The following is a 17,787-nucleotide window of genomic DNA, read 5'->3' on the forward strand; positions in this document are numbered from 1 at the left end:
CGGACTTTTGTGCAAAAGACAAACAACAAAACAACCAAACAAATTATAAACACAATCATAACACACATATTCTTTTACATAATAAATAATAGAAGGAAAAACATTCTATAGAGTTAGTCCCTGGTGAGAAAGGCGTTTACAGTCCGAATTGCCTCTGGGAAGAAACTCCTTCTCAACCTCTCCGTTCTCACTGCATGGCAACGGAGGCGTTTGCCTGACCGTAGCGGCTGGAACAGTCCGTTGCAGGGGTGGAAGAGGTCTCTCATGATTTTGTTTGCTCTGGAGTTGCACCTCCTGTTGTATAGTTCCTGCAGGGGGGTGAGTGAAGTTCCCATAGTGCGTTCGGCTGAACGCACTACTCTCTGCAGAGCCTTCTTGTCCTTGGCAGAGCAATTCCCGAACCAGATGGTAATGTTCCCGGACAAGATGCTTTCCACCGCCGCTGCGTAGAAGCACTGGAGGATCCTCGGAGACACTCTGAATTTCCTCAATTGCCTGAGGTGGTAAAGGCGCTGCCTTGCCTTACTCACCAGTGCTGAGGCGTGTGATGACCATGTCATATCCTCAGAGATGCGGACTCCCAGATATTTAAAACAGTTCACCCTATCCACAGGATCCCCATTTATACTCAATGGAGTGTACGTCCTCGGATGATGTGCCCTCCTAAAGTCCATGATCAGCTCCTTCGTTTTTTTGACGTTCAGGAGGAGGCTGTTCTCCTGGCACCAGAGTGCTAGATCAGCCACCTCCTCCCGGTAGGCCTTCTCATCATTGTCTGAGATCAGGCCCACCACCACAGTGTCATCAGCAAACTTAATTATTGAATTGGAGCTGAACCTAGCCACACAGTCATGTGTGTACAGGGAGTACAATAGGGGGCTGAGGACGCAACCCTGGGGCGATCCTGTGCTCAGGGTGAGGGACTTCGATGTATTCCCTCCCATCTTGACTACCTGGGGCCTGGCGGTGAGAAAGTCCAGGACCCAGGCACACAGGGGGTGTTGAGCCCCAATTCCAGTAGCTTCCCGGCCAGTCTGGTGGGGACTATCGTGTTGAAGGCTGAACTGTAGTCTATGAACAGCATCCTCACGTAGCCCCCCTTCTGGCTGTCCAGATGGGAGAGAGCGGTGTGCAAGACCTGGGAGACCGCATCGTCCGTGGACCTGTTCGGACGGTATGCAAACTGCAACGGGTCCATGTTCCGAGGGAGGAAGGCGCAGATGTGATTCTTCACCAGCCTCTCAAAGCATTTCATGACTACTGAGGTAAGGGCCACCGGACGGTAGTCATTCAGGCAGGCTGGGGAGGCATTTTTTGGTACCGGTACAATGATGGATTTTTTGAAGCAGGCAGGGACCACGGACTTGTCCAGGGAGAGGTTGAATAATGTAGTGAGCACTGGAGCTAGCTGCGTAGCACAGGACTTGAGTACTCGCCCCGAGATGCCATCGGGGCCTGCAGCTTTTCTCGTGTTCACCCATGTCAGTGCCCTCCTCACGTCGTGCTCGGACAGCGAGAATGTGTGCATATTCCTCCCTTCAGCTTCGTTAGCCAGCCCGCTGTCGGTATTGTCGATAGTCGGCAGAACTGGAGTGGTGTTGCCCCTCTCGAAACGAGCGTAGAAGGAGTTCAGGTCGTCAGCTAGGGAGGTGCCGGCACATGCGGATGAAGGAGGGGTGCTTCGGTAGTTGGTTACAATCCGTAGCCCCTGCCACAGGCTTCTGGTGTCCTGCTGCTCCATGTGTAACTCCATCTTGTCCCTGTACCTTCTCTTTGCGTCCTTCACCGCCCTTCGCAGTCGGTAGGACTCTGCCTTGTAGACGTCCATGTTTCCTGATGCCAGGCCCGAGTTGTAGGCAGCGGTGCGAGCATTCAAGGCCACACGAACGGACCTGTCTACCCATGGTTTTTGGTTCGGAAAGGTGCTTACCCTTACCATGGGGACGATGTTGTCGGTTATTGTTGCGATGAAGTCCATGACTGCTTCCGCGAACTCACTGACGTCACTGGAACTTGCTTCGAACATATTCCAGTCGACATCACTCAGCATGGCCTCTGACTGGTCGGATCACCGCTTTACGTCCCTCGTCTCTACCACTTCCCGAACTATCCTCTGTTTATACTCCGGCAACAGGAAAATGGCAGCGTGGTCAGATTTTCCTAGGGGAGGGAGTGAAACGGCCTTGTAGCCTTTCCTGAACGGTGTGTAGCAGTGGTCCAAAGTTCTCTCCCCCCTGGTGGCACACGTGATGTGTTGGTAGAAGTTCGGCATGACCTTCTTGAGATTTGATTTATTAAAATCTCCAGCCACCACCATAGCCGCATCCGGGTACTTGTTTTGATGTCGACATAGCACATCGTGTAGGGCCGATAGTGCCACGTCGGTGTCCACCTGCGGTGGAATGTAGACGGCTGTGACGATCACTGAGCCGAACTCCCGGGGAAGGTAGAATGGGCGGCATGAGATTGTCAGGTGCTCCAGGTCCGGCGAGCAGGAACGGGAAAGCATCTTGATATTTCCAGGGTTGCACCAGTTGTTATTGGTCATGAAGCAGACTCCTCCACCCTTGGATTTCCCAGATGCTTCTGTTCTGTCAGCACGGTGGACAGTGAAGGACTCGGTTGGGCAGATTACCTGATCCGGAATCAGTGAGGTCAGCCATGTTTCAGTCAGGCAGAGGATGTTGCAGTCCCTTATGTCCCGCTGGAATCTGATCCTCGCCCTGAGGTCATCCAGCTTGTTTTCCAGGGACTGGACATTCGCCAGAAGAATGCTGGGCAGAGGGGGACGAAAGGCTTGGGCTCTCAGCCTATTCCGAATCCCCCCCCCCTTCCCTCGATGTTTTCTCCGGGTTTTCCTTGCAGCCGAGCTCCCTTTGTTGTTGCAGCAGCTTCTGCTGATCTCTGCTGGCCATGCTGGATCAGTGAGTAAAGAGTTTAAAAAGTCTCCGTTTGCCCTGGAGTTTAGATTTAAGAGGGTTTCCCTGTCATACTTTGTTAGTACTAGGGAGTTAGAACTTAGAAATAAGTTAAAAAGGAACATAAAAGTTAAAAACACACACAATTTTCGCGGAGCTGCCACAACGGCGACTGGACAGGGCCGCGCCATTTTTTTTTTTTTTTTTTTTTTCTGGGCAAGGCCCAGAATGCATTTACTGTTTTGTCATTAGTGTGAAAGAAAAGTTATTGTGTTTAAATGGTTTATTTTCTGAAGTGTCTCATTAGTTTACTACATAAGGCCACGTAATACAGATGAGGAAGATTATAAAGGAAGATCAGGTGAGACCAGCAAACATAAACTGGGGATAGACCAAAAATGCTGAAGTAATTCAGCGAGTCAGGCAGCATCTCAGTAGAAAAGTAATGGGTGACATTTTGAGTCGAGACCCTTCTTCAAATTGGGCCTTGTATTTAAAACATTAAATCGAGCCTTGCTATTCTGTCTGCATAAATTATCTGCCATTTCTATCTCCTGAAGCCAGAGACATCAAGATGATGTATTTCAGAAATAAAGCTGCCAACCACATCTAAATTATGAAGCAGTTTGCTCATTGTAACAGACTTGCATTCTTTGGTCTCAGCTCACAGATTATTAGCTTCACCATTATCACAGTTAATGATTTCTAACACCAAGCATATTATAGCTTCTCCAGCAGTTTGATGGAGATACAAGGAACTGCTGGAATCATGAGCAAAACGCAAAGTGCTGGAGTAACTAAGCAGGTCGGGCGGCATTTCTGGCGGGAATGTATCATAAGATCATAAGTGATGGGAGAAGAATTAGGCCATTTGGCCCATCAAATCTACTGTGCCACTCAATCATGTCTGATCTATCTCTCCCTCCTAACCCCATTCTCCTGCCTTCTCCCCATAACCTCTGACGCCCATACTAAGCAAGAATCTATCTATCTCTGCCTTAAATATATCCACTGACAGCCTCCATAGCCTTATGTGGCAAAGAATTCCACAGATTCACCACCCTCTGACTAAAGAAGCAACATTTTGGATCGGCACCTTCAGACTGCTGGTACAACATCAACCACCTTGACTTCTAACCCACTCCAATCTCACTGCCTCTCAAACGTGGAGCTCTCCACTCACAGTAACAAACCCCGTTCTAAACCTTCCACGTTTGTTCATCTGTACTGCTTGAAATCATAATTGATTACTGCTAGACAGAGAAACAGGCCCTTCTGCCTGCCAAGTCTACGCTGACCAGCGATCCACGCACAATAACACTATCCTACACACACTAGGGACAATTTACAATTTTACTAAGCCAATTCGCTTACAAACCTGTATGCCTTTGGAGTGTGGGAGGATACCGGACCGCACTGAGAAAACCCACGCAGGTCACGGGGGGAACGTACAAACTCCATACAGACAGCACCCGTAAACTAAACCTAGCACCCTCATTGTGAAAGTGTTGCCCCTCAGGTCCCCTTTACCGACATATTAAATTCACCTTCACCATAACTTCACCTTAAATCTATGCCTTCAAGTTTTAGATTCTCCTACCCGGGGAAGAAAATACTATAACCATCCAGCTTGTCTATGCCTCTCATGATTTCATACACCTCTAAAGTCACCCCTCAATTTCCTAAGCTCCAGTGAAATAGACCCACCCTATCCAGCTTTTCCTTATAACTCAAGCTCTTTAGCCCCAGAAACATTCTGGTGAATCATCTCTGCACCAACATCTTGTAGTTGTAACATGATGCCCCAACTCCTGTACTCAATGTCGTGACCGATGAAGGCGAGCATGCCACACACGTTATTTTCCACCCTGTATACCTGTATCGCCACTTTCAGGGAAATACGTACCTGCAATTCTTGTTCTCTTTGTTCTAACTCCCCAGGGCCCAACCGATTTATTATGCATATCCTGCCCTGGTTTAGCTTTCCAAAATGCAACACCTCGCACATGTCAGAGTTGAGTACCATCTGCCATTTCTTCTACCTTTTCCACAGTTCATCTGGATACAGTTGTAATCTTAGATAACCTTATACACTGTCCTCTACACATCTAATTTTTGTATAGATCAAACTTATTCACCATGTTAACAACATAATTTAAATCAGGGGTCGGCAACCTATGGCCCCCGGGCCAATTGCGGCTGTAATCCGAAATCATCCGGCCCGCAGGCGGATTTTTTATCCGGTAATGATCCGGCTCGCCGAGCCCAGCCGAGTGCCGAGCTCTGGCTGTACCGCATCCTGCGCAAAGTTGCTGGCGCGGCCGCGCACCTTCTGTGAACAAGTTTAAGAAAGAAATGCAGATGTTGGAAAAATTGAAGGTAGACAAAAATGCTGGTGAGACATGCAAGGATTGCATGAGGCTGTCTCATTTCTCATGCATTTTCGTCTACCTTCTGTGAACATATGATTTGATGCCTGCCATCCAGGGCGGGATGGGGGCGGGATCCACGTGTACACGTGATAGATGTGGCCCGCCATCTGCTCACAGACATACGTCCTGGCCCCTATGTAGAACAAGGTTGCCGACCCCTGATTTAAACCTTTAATATAGATGACAAACAAGAGTGGACTTCCCTCCAGAGATGCTGCCTCACCCGCGGAGTTACTCCAGACTTTTGTAGCACCTTCGATTTAAACCAGCATCAGCATTCTTGCACATTGTAGGACATTTGCTCAAACGTGTTCAATTTGAATAACAAAAATCCATTCCTACCTTCTGATTCCTTTTTGAGCCAATTTTGAATTCAATTTGCGTGCTAATTCAGATTCAGATTCAGATTCAGATTCAGATTCAATTTTAATTGTCATTGTCAGTGTACAGTACAGAGACAACAAAATGCATTTAGCATCTCCTTTGAAGAGCGACATAGCAAACGATTTTGAATTAAAAAAATAAATAATAAGTGTCCGTGGGGGGGGGTGATTGGCAGTCACCGAGGTACGTTGTTTAGTAGATTGACAGCGGCCGGAAAGAAGCTGTTCCTCGACCTGCTGGTTCGGCAACGGAGAGACCTGTAGCGCCTCCCGGATGGTAGGAGGGTAAACAGTCCATGGTTGGGGTGAGAGCAGTCCTTGGCGATGCTGAGCGCCCTCCGCAGACAGCGCTTGCTTTGGACAGACTCAATGGAGGGGAGCGTGGAACCGGTGATGCGTTGGGCAATTTTCACCACCCTCTGCAATGCCTTCCGGTCAGAGACAGAGCAGTTGCCATACCATACTGTGATGCAGTTGGTAAGGATGCTCTCGATGGTGCAGCGGTAGAAGTTCACCAGGATCTGAGGAGACAGATGGACCTTCTTCAGTCTTCTCAGGAAGAAGAGACGCTGATGAGCCTTCTTGATCAGAGTAGAGGTATTGTGGGTCCAAGAGAGGTCATCGGAGATGTTGACTCCCAGGAACCTGAAGCTAGAAACACGTTCCACCTCCGTCCCGTTAATGTGGATGGGGGTGTGCGTGCCGCCTCTGGACTTCCTGAAGTCTACAATGAGCTCCTTGGTCTTCTTGGAGTTAAGGGCCAGGTTGTTGTCAGCGCACCATGCTGCTAAGTGCTGGACCTCCTCCCTGTAGGCCAGCTCATCGTTGTTGCTGATGAGGCCAATCACCGTTGTATCATCTGCATACTTGATGATGGTGTTAGTACCATGTACAGGTGTGCAGTCATAGGTGAAGAGGGAGTAGAGGAGGGGGCTCAGCACACAGCCCTGAGGGACGCCGGTGTTCAGGGTGAGGGTTGAAGAGGTGTGCTTGTCTAACCTCACAGACTGGGGTCTGTTGGTTAGAAAGTCCAGTATCCAGTTGCAGAGGGAGGGGTCGATGCCCAGGTTACCGAGTTTGGTGATCAGTTTTGATGGAATAATGGTGTTGAATGCTGAGCTGTAATCGATGAACAGCATTCTTACATAACATAATTTGTTTGAAGAAAAGTCTCGACCCGAAACGTCACCTATTCCTTTTCTCCAGAGATGCTGTCTCACCAGCTGAATTTGCTTGCTCAACCTGGGTCCAATGTAGTTTAACCTTCCAGACCAGCTTACATACAAGACCTTCTCAAAGGCCTGCTAATGGGAATTATATGAATAATACATAGATAGCATCTACCACCCTGTCCTCATCAATCGTCTTGGTTACCCAGAGTCATATATGTAAGATTGATGAGGGCAGAACTGTATCCCTGCAAAAGGAGAAAAAAAAGTTGCATTTATTCATCGAAATACTATCAAAAAGCAAAAGTATGTCAGTAAACTGTGATATTGATATTGATATCACAGTTTACTGACATACTTTTGCTTTATGATAGTATTTGATAGATAATTAAAGCTGGACACAAAATGCTGGAGTAACTCAGCGGGACAGGCAGCATCTCTGGAAGGAAGGAATGGGCAATGTTTCGGGTCAAGACCCTTATTCAGACTGATGCCAGGGGAGTGGGTGGGACAAAGATAGAATGTAGTCGGAGACACTATTAAGACTGGTGGGAGAACTGGGAAGAGGGAGGAGATGGAGAGAGAGGTAGGTTAAGGTGGACTGAGTGGAGGTGTTCAGCAAAACGATCGCCGAGCCTGCGCTTGGTCTCACCGATGTACAGGAGTTGACGCCTGGAACAGCGGACACAGTAGATGAGGTTGGAGGAGGTGCAAGTGAACCTCTGCCTTACCTGGAAAGACTGTTGGGGTCCTTGGATGGAATCGAGGGGGGAGGTAAAGGGACAGGTGTTGCATCTCCTGCAGTTGCAGGGGAAAGTACCTGGGGAGGGGGTGGTTTGGGTGGGAAAGGACGTGTTAATCAGCAGAGGGAACGGTGTGGAAGAGGGGAACCCCCGTTTCCGAAAGAATGAGGACATCTCCGATGGTCTGGTATGCAAAACCTCATCTTAGGTACAGATGTGGCATAGACAGAGGAATTGGGAGTAGGGGATAGAGTCTTTACAGGAAGCAGGGTGGGAAGAAATGTAGTCTAGATAGCTATGGGAGTCAGTAGGTTTGTAGTAGAGACGGTGAGATCCAGTATCAATTAAAGCTGAATGTACTGAGACACAAATATTAAATGTGATGTTCAAAACAGGATGAATATAAAGTCATAGTCATTGAGTGCTACAGTGTGGGAAAAGGCCCTTCGGCCCAACTTGCCCACACCAGTCAACATGTCCCGGCTATAATCCCAGCTGCCAGCATTTGGTCCATATCCCTCCAAAACTGTCCTATTAATGTACCTGTCTAATTGTTTCTTAAATGTTGAGATGGGTGTATGGAACCAGCTGCCTCAACTACCTCCTCTGGCAGCTGGTTCCATACACCCACCACCCTTTGTGTGAAAAAGCCTCTTCAAAAATCTCAATAAAACTTGTGAGGCTGTGCTGGCTATCTCTAATGAGTTGGTAGACAAAAATGTTGGAGAAACTCAGCGGGTGAGGCAGTATCTATGGAGCGAAGGAAATAGGCGACATTTCGGGTCGAGACCCTTCTTCAGACTGATGTGGGGGTGGGGGGGGGGTGTGGGAAGAAGAAAAGAAGAGGCGGAGACAGTGGGCTGTGGCAGAGCTGGGAAGTGGAGGGAAAAGAGGGAGAAAACAGGGACCACCTGAAATTGGAGGTCAATGTTCAAACCGCTGGGGTGTAAACTTCTCAAGCGAAATATGAGGTGCTGCTCCTCCAATTTACAGTGGGCCTCACTCTGGCCATGGAGGAGGCCCAGGATAGAAAGGTTGGATTTGGAATGGGAGGGGGAGTTGAAGTGCTGAGCCATCGGGAGATCAGGTTGGTTATTGCGAACTGAGCGGAGGTGTTGGACGAAACGATCGCCAAGCCTACACTTGGTCTCACCGATGTAGAGCAGCTGACACCTAGAGCAGCGGATGCAATAGATGAGGTTGGAGGAGGTGCAGGTGAACCTCTGCCGCACCTGGAAAGACTGCTTAGGTCCTTGGATGGAGTCAAGGGGGGAGGTAAAGCAACAAGTGTAGCATTTCCTGTGGTTGCAAGGTAAAGTAGGAGGAGGAGGAGGAGGAGGAGGAGCCATCTTGGGGAACGGCTGCTAACCAGCACTAACCAGCAGCCGTCCATTTAAATCACTAGTTTTTGTAGTTTTTAGTGAGTCCTGTGCTTTGTTTGTGGGAGAGATAGACTTTTTAATGTGGGGGGTAGGGGGTAACAATATTTCTAGGTCCCTACCTGGTCGGTGAGGCAGCTTTTTCTCCGGGCTGCCCCGTCGACCCGTCCTCGTGGCCTACCAGCGGGCGTGGAGCGCCGTTTCCTGGCGGGGAACGGCCAGCACCTCGGCTCGGTGGCGGCACAGCGCTGGAGCGCTATCGCGGAGCGGGCGATGCCTTGCCTGGGTCGCCACGCTGGATCGACGCGCTGGAGCTCCGGTGAGCTGTGACCACCGAGTTCATCACCTCCGGGCTGCGGGTCTGCGGAGCGGAGTGGGCGGCGCCGACTTCAACATTGGGAGCCTGGGAGCTCCAAACCGGCGCGGCCTTGTCGGCTTCGGAAGCCGCGGTCTCCGGTAAGGAAGCGGCCGTTCCAGGTGGCCCAGCCGCTGAGAGGCTCTCCCGACGCCGGGGCAACAGCACCCGGCCAGAACGGCCAGGAACATCAGGCCTCCATAGAGGCAATAGCGGAGGCCTCAATAGGCCTGACTGTGGTAGAACTGGGGATGGGGACTGGACATTGCACCTTCCCCCACAGGGGTAACTATTGTGGGGGGATGATTTTTTGTGTGTAAGTGAATATTGTAGTTTGTGTCCAAGATGGCTGGCGGAAGGGAGAGTGAACGTTAGCGCGGTTTAGCTGCCGCTGCTCTCTCTTCACATTGTGTTTTTGATTTTTTGTTTTTTGATCGAATTCTGTCTTTAATTTGTGTATTGGTGATGTCTTTATTATTTATTTTACTCCGACTATATGTTTCTTTACTCTTGTTAATTTCTGTAAGGTGTCCTTGAGACTTTGAATGGCGCCCGCAAATAAAATTTATTATTATTATTAAGTACCAGGAGAGGGGGTGGTTTGGGTGGGTAGGGACGAATTGACCAGGGAGTTACAGAGGGAGCGGTCTCTGCAGAAAGCCGAAAGGGGAGGAGATGGGAAGATGTAGCCAGTGGTGGGATCACCTATTTCCTTCGCTCCACAGATGCTGCCTCACCCGCTGAGTTTCTCTAGCACTTTTGTCTAGCTTTGATTTTCCAGCATCTGCAGTTCCTTAAACACCTCTAATTATTTCTTGACTTTCCAATCCTGGTAGTTCCCGTTCCTCAAAATCCTCTCTAGTAACTTTCCCTACACTGATGTCAGGCTTGCCTTTGCAGCCCTTCTTAAATAAAGGCATAACATTAGCCACCATCCAGTATTCAGTGCTACACCCTTGGCTAATTTGAGAAGTAACCCTGCCAAGGCACCTGCAACCTCTTCCCCATTTTAAAAACAATATGAAACACAAAAATCTGGAGTAACTCAGCGGGACCGGCAGCATCTCTGGAAAGAAGGAAAGGGTGAATTTTCGGGTTGAGAAAGAAAGGTCTCGACCTGAAACGTCACCTATTCCTTCTCTCCAGAGATGCTGTCTGTTCCGCTGAGTTATTCCAGCATTTTGTGTCTATCTTCGGTTTAAACCAGTATCTGCAGTTCCTTCCAAACAATGTGCTCAACTACACTTATCAGTCCCCAGGGATTATCCGTAGAAACAAAGAACTGCAGATGCTGGTTCATACACAAAAGGACATAAAATGCTGGAGTAATTCAGCAGGTCAGGCAACATCTCAGGAACATAGATAGGTGATTTGGAAGAAGGGTCTCGATCCAAAACGTTACCTATTCATGTTCTCCAGAGATGCTGCCTTCCCTGCCGAATTACTCCAGCACTTTATATTTTTCCATCTTGATATACCTTAAAACATTCAGCGCCTGCTCTTTTATATTGTACTGTAGATATGTTCCAATACATCACTATTCATTCCCCTTTTTGTTGGCCCCCATGGCCTTCTTCACACTAAATACATTTGATATTCATGTAAGACCTTGCCCATCCCCTGCAGCTCCACACATTGTGGGCCACTTTGATCCTTAAGGGAACCTATTCTCTCCCTAGTTTCCCCATCTCCTTTTAATATACAGTACTTGTAGAATCGTTTATGATTTCCCTTTACTTTATCTGCCAACTCTTTGCCCTCTTGACTTCCCTCTTAATTAGATTCCTTCTCCTTATACTCAAGTGATTCACTTGATCTTCTCGAGAGATTCACATGATCCTCTCAAGGGATACATTATTTAAGGAGGCAACATGAGTGGTGTTGACATATTTTAGACAATGTATTGAATTGATGGTACAACGGATGTGGAGAATATATCTCAATTGCATTAACTAAGTTTAGATTTAGATTTATTAATGTTGCGTGTATCGAGATACTGTGAAATACTTTGTTTTGCATGCGATACAGATCAGGTGACATCAGATAACATTATACATAATTACAATCAAGCCAAACTCAAGTGCAGTAGGTAGAGCAAAGGGGAAGACGCACTGAAGTTTGGTGCAGCCAACGCCAAGGTTCGGTGGGGGAGGACCAGTCTACAGTCTTTCCGCTGCTGGACATGTGGGGGGGGGGGGGGGGGGGGGGGGGTGCTGGGGGGGGGGAGATTGCAACCTTCACGTGGTCCGCCCTGTTTCGACGAATGCACAATCAAATAAGATCAAATAGATAAGTTGGCCTACAACTTTAGGCTGTGCATACACAAGAAGAAGAAGACATGGGGGACAGGGTGTGGTGGAGGTGCCCCTCCAAAATAAAGGAAGGGATCCATGCCAGTGGGCCACATGAGTGGCAAGGGTGGGGGAGCAATTTGTGAAATTTGAGCAATGTGTGTAAACAGCCTCCGAATTAATTTTTTGCAGGGTTTATGTATTGTATCCATTTGTTACTTGAATAAAGTCTATTTTGAAATTTAAAAAATATATATTGTTCTCAGCATGGTGGTGTATCATAATACTATATATAAGGAGGAATGGTTATTTTTGTTCAGTGACACCGGTTGTACCACACTTTGTTGACACTGAAATTCATCTCCACATCGGCGCATTCGGATGCTCCCACCAGATGGCACCAGAAGGGGCAAACTCCTTGACATACTCGGCGTGATCGAATCGCATTTTTCCCTTCCTTTCTGCACATCTTGCAAGGCCAGATACTGTTTCACACATCTCAATTTGCCCGCAAGAGAATGGGTTTGAAGGAAAACAAATGCTGGTGTTAAAACATGATGTTTGGGGGCTTGTCCACACGTCATGCAGACACAGTGAGTTGATTGGATGCCGGTATATAAAACAGGGTGGCTACCAAACGCTTGCAGTTCACTTCATAATCCCAAGTGAAGCTTTGCTCCGAACAGGCAGCGCAGCTCAGCTCAGCTCAGCTCAGCGCAGCGCAGCGAGCGGCCAAACATGCAGCGCTGTGTGAGATCCTGGAGCGGTCTGCGCTACACCTGCCCAAAACTTGGCGGAAACCGCCATCCAGCAGCCAGGCGACTGGCTCTCGGCGGATACTCTGGGGGGAAACAAGATGCGCTGAGCGGGAGCTTGCGAGCTCTAGCCACCGGCGCCGCCAGCCATGCGAGGATCATAGACAATATCTTGCCGAGGCACGATGACTTTTCGGAGAGACACATCGGACCCGGAGACAAAGAGAAGAGAGAAATGCTGGACACACTGGGAGTGGCGGTAATAGCAGATTTGTGTGTGTTTGTGTGCATATGTTTCTGCTTCTTTATTCTTCCCTCCGCGTTATTCTTCCCTCCGCTGCACGTTAACTTTGAAGTGCTCAGATGGGTCTTAAGTGAATACAGTTTTGCAACTTCCATTACGTCGTTTGAGCATATTTATAATCCCTATTTTATAAGAAAGGCTTGTTTTTATTTAAATTGGGCAGCATCTAGGGATACTGGCGATATATATGTTATAATAAATTATATATATATAATATAACATCTCAAGTTGTTGAATTTAGACTAGTGGGCACAAGGTAGAGAGGTTCACTTTGTTCCGAGTCTACTAGTTAATCTATTTCATGGTTTGTTTTCGCACCGCTAGAGCATCGACGAACTTATTGACAACACTGTTCCTACGAGCATCCGCCTCGCCAGACCCTTGAGAATGGACGATCCCGTCTGTGAGTAAACGCTACTATTATTTTTGGGGGGGCTGTTTTTATTAATAATGCCGATCGAAAGGTGAAGGCAGAGGGTCGGAGTGTCACCGACTGATGTTTCCTGTTATTTGCTACATTGCAACATAAATTTCAGACGCGACCCGGACCCTTAGCCTTATTAGGTATAGGTGAGGTCTGGTGCTTTTTTTCTACAAATCACAAGAGCAGGGGAGGAGATTCTGATGATTAAGCCGCTTAGTACCGTGTAAAGTTCATTTGCTTCGGCGCCCCAGACTGTGTGTAGTAAAGAACTGCAGATGCTGGTTTACACCGAAGATAGGAACAACATACTGGAGTAACAGCGGGAAGGGAGCATCTCTGGAGAGAATGAATGGATGACGTTTCTGTTCTTTATTCTTCCCTCTTCAATGTTGCACGTTAACTTTAAAGTGCTGAAGAAGGGTCTCGACCCGAAACGTCACTCATTCCTTCTCTCCAGAGATGCTGCCTGTCCCGCTGAGTTACTCCAGCATTTTTGTGTCTATCTTCTGCGGAGTCTGGCCCGCTCCAGATTTCAACTCTGAGTTACTGGCGGGTTTCGCCCGCCCTGTTACCTCCGACTGTGCCAGGTGATTCTTTCACCCTCTCGTATCCACATCCAAGAGCTTTTTTATTGTTCTTGTTCATGCTGAAGTGAGGAAGCTGCGAGCCTGTGTTGCTGAGTGTGTGATCCCCCCCTGAAGGAGACTCACTGCCAGATGTGATTCATGTCTCAAATGTGCGTGACACATTTTAAAGTTGTGAAAATCTTTGAATCTAACAGTAGAAAAAAAGAAAGGACTGATTTCAATTGTGTGGGAGATGTCTCCCTTTGGGGTCTGCGGGAACTTGGATTAATGTTGTTAAAGGCCTTCAAATGAACCACTTATCATGATTCCATCCTTGGCACCAAATGTGTATTTAGAAATCTTCTGCACCACCCTGCCTTAACCATTGAAGCATAAAGCGCAGAAACAGGCTCTTCGGTCCACCACGCCCATACTGACCATCTAGCACCCATCACCATACTACGCCTTAGAAAAATGGCAACATAGGTGCAGGAGTAGGTCATTCGGCCCTTTGAGCCAGCACCGCCATTCACTATGATCATCTAAAATCAGTACCCCGTTCCTGCTTTTTCCCCATATCCCTCGATTCCTTTCACCCTAAGAGCTAAATCTAACTCTCTTGTGAAAACATCCAGTGAATTGGCCTCCATTGCCTTCTGTGGCAGAGAATTCCACAGATTCACAACTCTCTGAGTGAAAAAAGTTTTTCCTCATCTCAGTCCTAAATGGCCTACCCCTTATTCTTAAACTGTGACCCCTGGTTCTGGACTCCCCCAACATCAGGAACATTTTTCCTGCATCTAGCCTGGCCAATCCTTTAAGAATTTTCCATGTTTCTGTAAGATGCCCCCTCATCCTAAATTCCAGTGAAAACTAGCTCAGTCGACCCATTCTTATGCCTTGCCTTTCTTACTAGATTTGGCCCTTTTATCTTCTCCACTTATCACTTTCTTGGAGGATATCACTTCCATCCTATCTCCACCTACCTGTCCTTCAACTGACTCATTTTCCAATCAACCCTTCCACACCTATTACTTGCTGGCTCTTGCCCCATCTCTTCCCCTCACCTCTTTCTACCAGCTTTCTCCTCTCTACTCCATCAGTCCTGACCCAAAACATAATCTTTCCATTTCACTCCACAGATGGTGTCTGATCTGTTCAGTTCCTCCAGCAACTTGTTTGTTCATTTTTGCTCAAGATTCCAGCAACCACAGTCTCCTGCATTCCCATTTTATTTAATGGAGCATATAACAGTAGAGCTCATGCGCAGGCCCCCCACCCCACCATGTCTGCTGAACATGGTACCAAAGTAAACTAATCCACTTTGCCTGCATGTGATCCATATCCCTGCATGGTCCATATCCCTGCATTCCTTGCATATTCATATGGCTTTCTAAAACTCTCTTAAATGCCTCTTATCATATCTATCTTCACCACCACATTAAACAACACATTCCAGTCATCCACGATTCTCAGTGGGGGAAACAAATTGCCACACGCATCTCCTTTAAACTTCCCATTTTGATCGTAAAGCTATGCTCTAATACTTGACATTTCCCACTTGGAACAAAGTTTCTGACTGTCCTGCCTATGCTTCTCAATTTTATACAGTTCTATCAGGTCTTCCCTCCACCTCCCCAATGGAAAATTTCTCTTCATATATTGACTCCCCTCAGGATTCACGCCCACTACCTAAAATTAACCTTACAAATGTCATATCTTTGGGGTGTGGATGGAAACCAGAGCAACTGGGGAATCCCACATACTCACAGCGAGAACATGTAAACACCACTCAGGCAGGACTTAAGATCAAGACTGAGCCCGGTTTGTTGGAGCCATAAGGCAGCAGCTCCATTAACTGTTTCGACTCTTAACAATCTTTTCTCAACCTAGTAGGATTTCCTTTCAGTCATTTTAGACATGAACACATATCCCTAAAAATGACACTAGAGAGGTGGATTGGTCCTCCGGACCAGGCCGATATCTGAAAAAGAATCTGCAGTTAATAGAATAATCTTGCCAAATGAACTTCCAGGATGTCACTGTGGCACAGCTAATACAGCCACTGCCTCCCAGCTCCAGAGACCTGGGTTTGACACCTGTCTGTGCAGAGTTTGTATGTTCTCCCTGTGACCCTCTGGGTATCCTCCTGGTTCTAAGGTTTCCTCCCACATCCTGAAGATTTGTGGGTTTGTAGGTTAATTGGTCTCTGTGAATTGCCTGTAATGCATAGGGAGTGGACGAGACAGTGAGATCACATAGAACTAGTGTGGACTCGGTTGGCCGTAGTTAATCATATGTTGTATCTCTAAACTAAACTAAACTTAATTAAACTGAAACAAACCGAACTGAATGCTGAAACCACATTATATGCTTTGATTACATAACCACATTTGTCAAGTCAAGTTTATTGTCCTATTGTCCAAGTATGATGAGGAATAGGTACAATGAAAAATGTTGCTTGCACCAGCATCACAGCCACATAGATTCAGACAGGCACACAAACAATAAATTATACATAAATCTATATAATATATTTATAAGCAGAAGACTGCAACAAAAGCTCATTAGAAAAATAAACAAGTCCATAGTCGTGCAAAGGTGGACTGTAGTGTTCTGTTGTAGAATTAGGGTTGTAGAATTTGATTCAGGAACCTGATAGATGCAGAAAAATACAGTAGTTGTTCATGAACTTGATGGCATGGGACTCGCGGCTTCTGTACCCCCTGCCTGATGGTAGCTTCTCAGTGAGAAGAGGATCAGTGGATGGTGGGGATCCTCGCGGCTGCTGTGTGCCCCCTAGCATGCCTGGTGGTGGGCAGGTGGGGGGGGGGGGGTATGCCCATGATGATCAAGTGAGAGAGTCACCTCCATTGTGCATCCCTGCTTTTCTGTGCATTCCAATTGCCATTGTTGGCCATTTATCTGCAGTAATAATAATAATAATACATTTTATTTATGGGCGCCTTTCAAAAGTCTCAAGGACACCTTACAAAAATTTGGCAGGTAGAGGAAAAAAATGTAAGGGGAATGAAATAAATAGTAGAGTGACTAGTACACAAAGTAAAGACAGAATTCAATAGCAATGGGCAATTAATGCACAGGTGGGAGGGGGACGTGGGGGGGGGGGGGGGGTTTGCCGGGACTGATGATTGAGCACGGAATTGCGGATCAGTTGGGGGAGGGAGTCCAGAGCCTGGGATTGCCCTGGAGAAGGCTCTGTCCCCAAAAACTTGCTTTTCCGGCTGATGTGGATCTGAGGGACGTGAGGATTGGTAGGGGGAGAGGAGCCATTGTATGGGGGGGGAGGGGCCATTTATCTGCAGATGGTGGAGGGCTTTGTAGGTGAGGATCAGGATTTTGTAATCCGGTGGGAATGGGAAGCCAGTGAAGTTTATTGAGGACTGGCGCCTTGATGTCAAATGAGTTGGGCGGCTGCGACCACCTTGATGCCAAGGAGTATATATAGTATATAAGACTACTATAGCTGTGGCCAAACTCAATCCTGCAGAATCTTTTAAACACACTTTATCTATGCATCCTGCTACTTTTGGACAGATACTCCAAGGTTCTGTTCCACTTCACTTATCAATACTTTTCATTCTTATTTTACAACAGTCTTAGCTTTCCACATTCAACAAAACTAATTTCATGTCAAGAATGTTTAGTTGTCAAATGTACTGACAACAGATCAATGAAATTCTTTCTTGCAGCAGCTTAACATGCTTGTAAACTCAATACACACATAATATTTTAAAATTCAATAAAATATTACCCATGATACGAGTGCAGAAAAATCCAAAGTCTAGTGCATCAAAGAGAATCCAAATAAGTTTATAATAGCTGTTGTGTTGTATAGTTGCCAAGAGCCTAATATGTCAAGATAATCAGGAACTTTGATCTTGGCTGAAGATAGACACGAAATGCTGGAGTAACTCAGCGGGACAGGCAGCATCTCTGGAGAGAAGGAATGGGTGACGTTTTGGGCCGAGACCTTTCTTCAGACTGGCCTTGGATTCACTTGGCCAACGTGAATACTCTCTTCCATGTTGTATAGCAAAAGGAGTA

General features: G+C 47.2%; 1 protein-coding gene across 1 annotated transcript in view; it reads left to right on the plus strand.

The window, feature by feature from the left end:
• The first annotated feature begins 12,149 nt into the window (after nucleotides 1-12,149).
• gldc (glycine dehydrogenase (decarboxylating)) overlaps nucleotides 12,150-17,787 on the plus strand; it is a 148,883-nt gene continuing 143,245 nt past the window's right edge. The window contains exons 1-2 of the mRNA XM_055632629.1: nucleotides 12,150-12,684; nucleotides 13,054-13,132. Coding sequence (XP_055488604.1) covers nucleotides 12,409-12,684; nucleotides 13,054-13,132 — 355 coding nt within the window. The 5' untranslated portion in view covers nucleotides 12,150-12,408. The remainder of the gene's footprint in view (nucleotides 12,685-13,053; nucleotides 13,133-17,787) is intronic.

This window comes from Leucoraja erinacea, chromosome 3 (genome assembly GCF_028641065.1).
Source record: "Leucoraja erinacea ecotype New England chromosome 3, Leri_hhj_1, whole genome shotgun sequence".
Lineage (NCBI taxonomy): Eukaryota > Metazoa > Chordata > Chondrichthyes > Rajiformes > Rajidae > Leucoraja > Leucoraja erinaceus.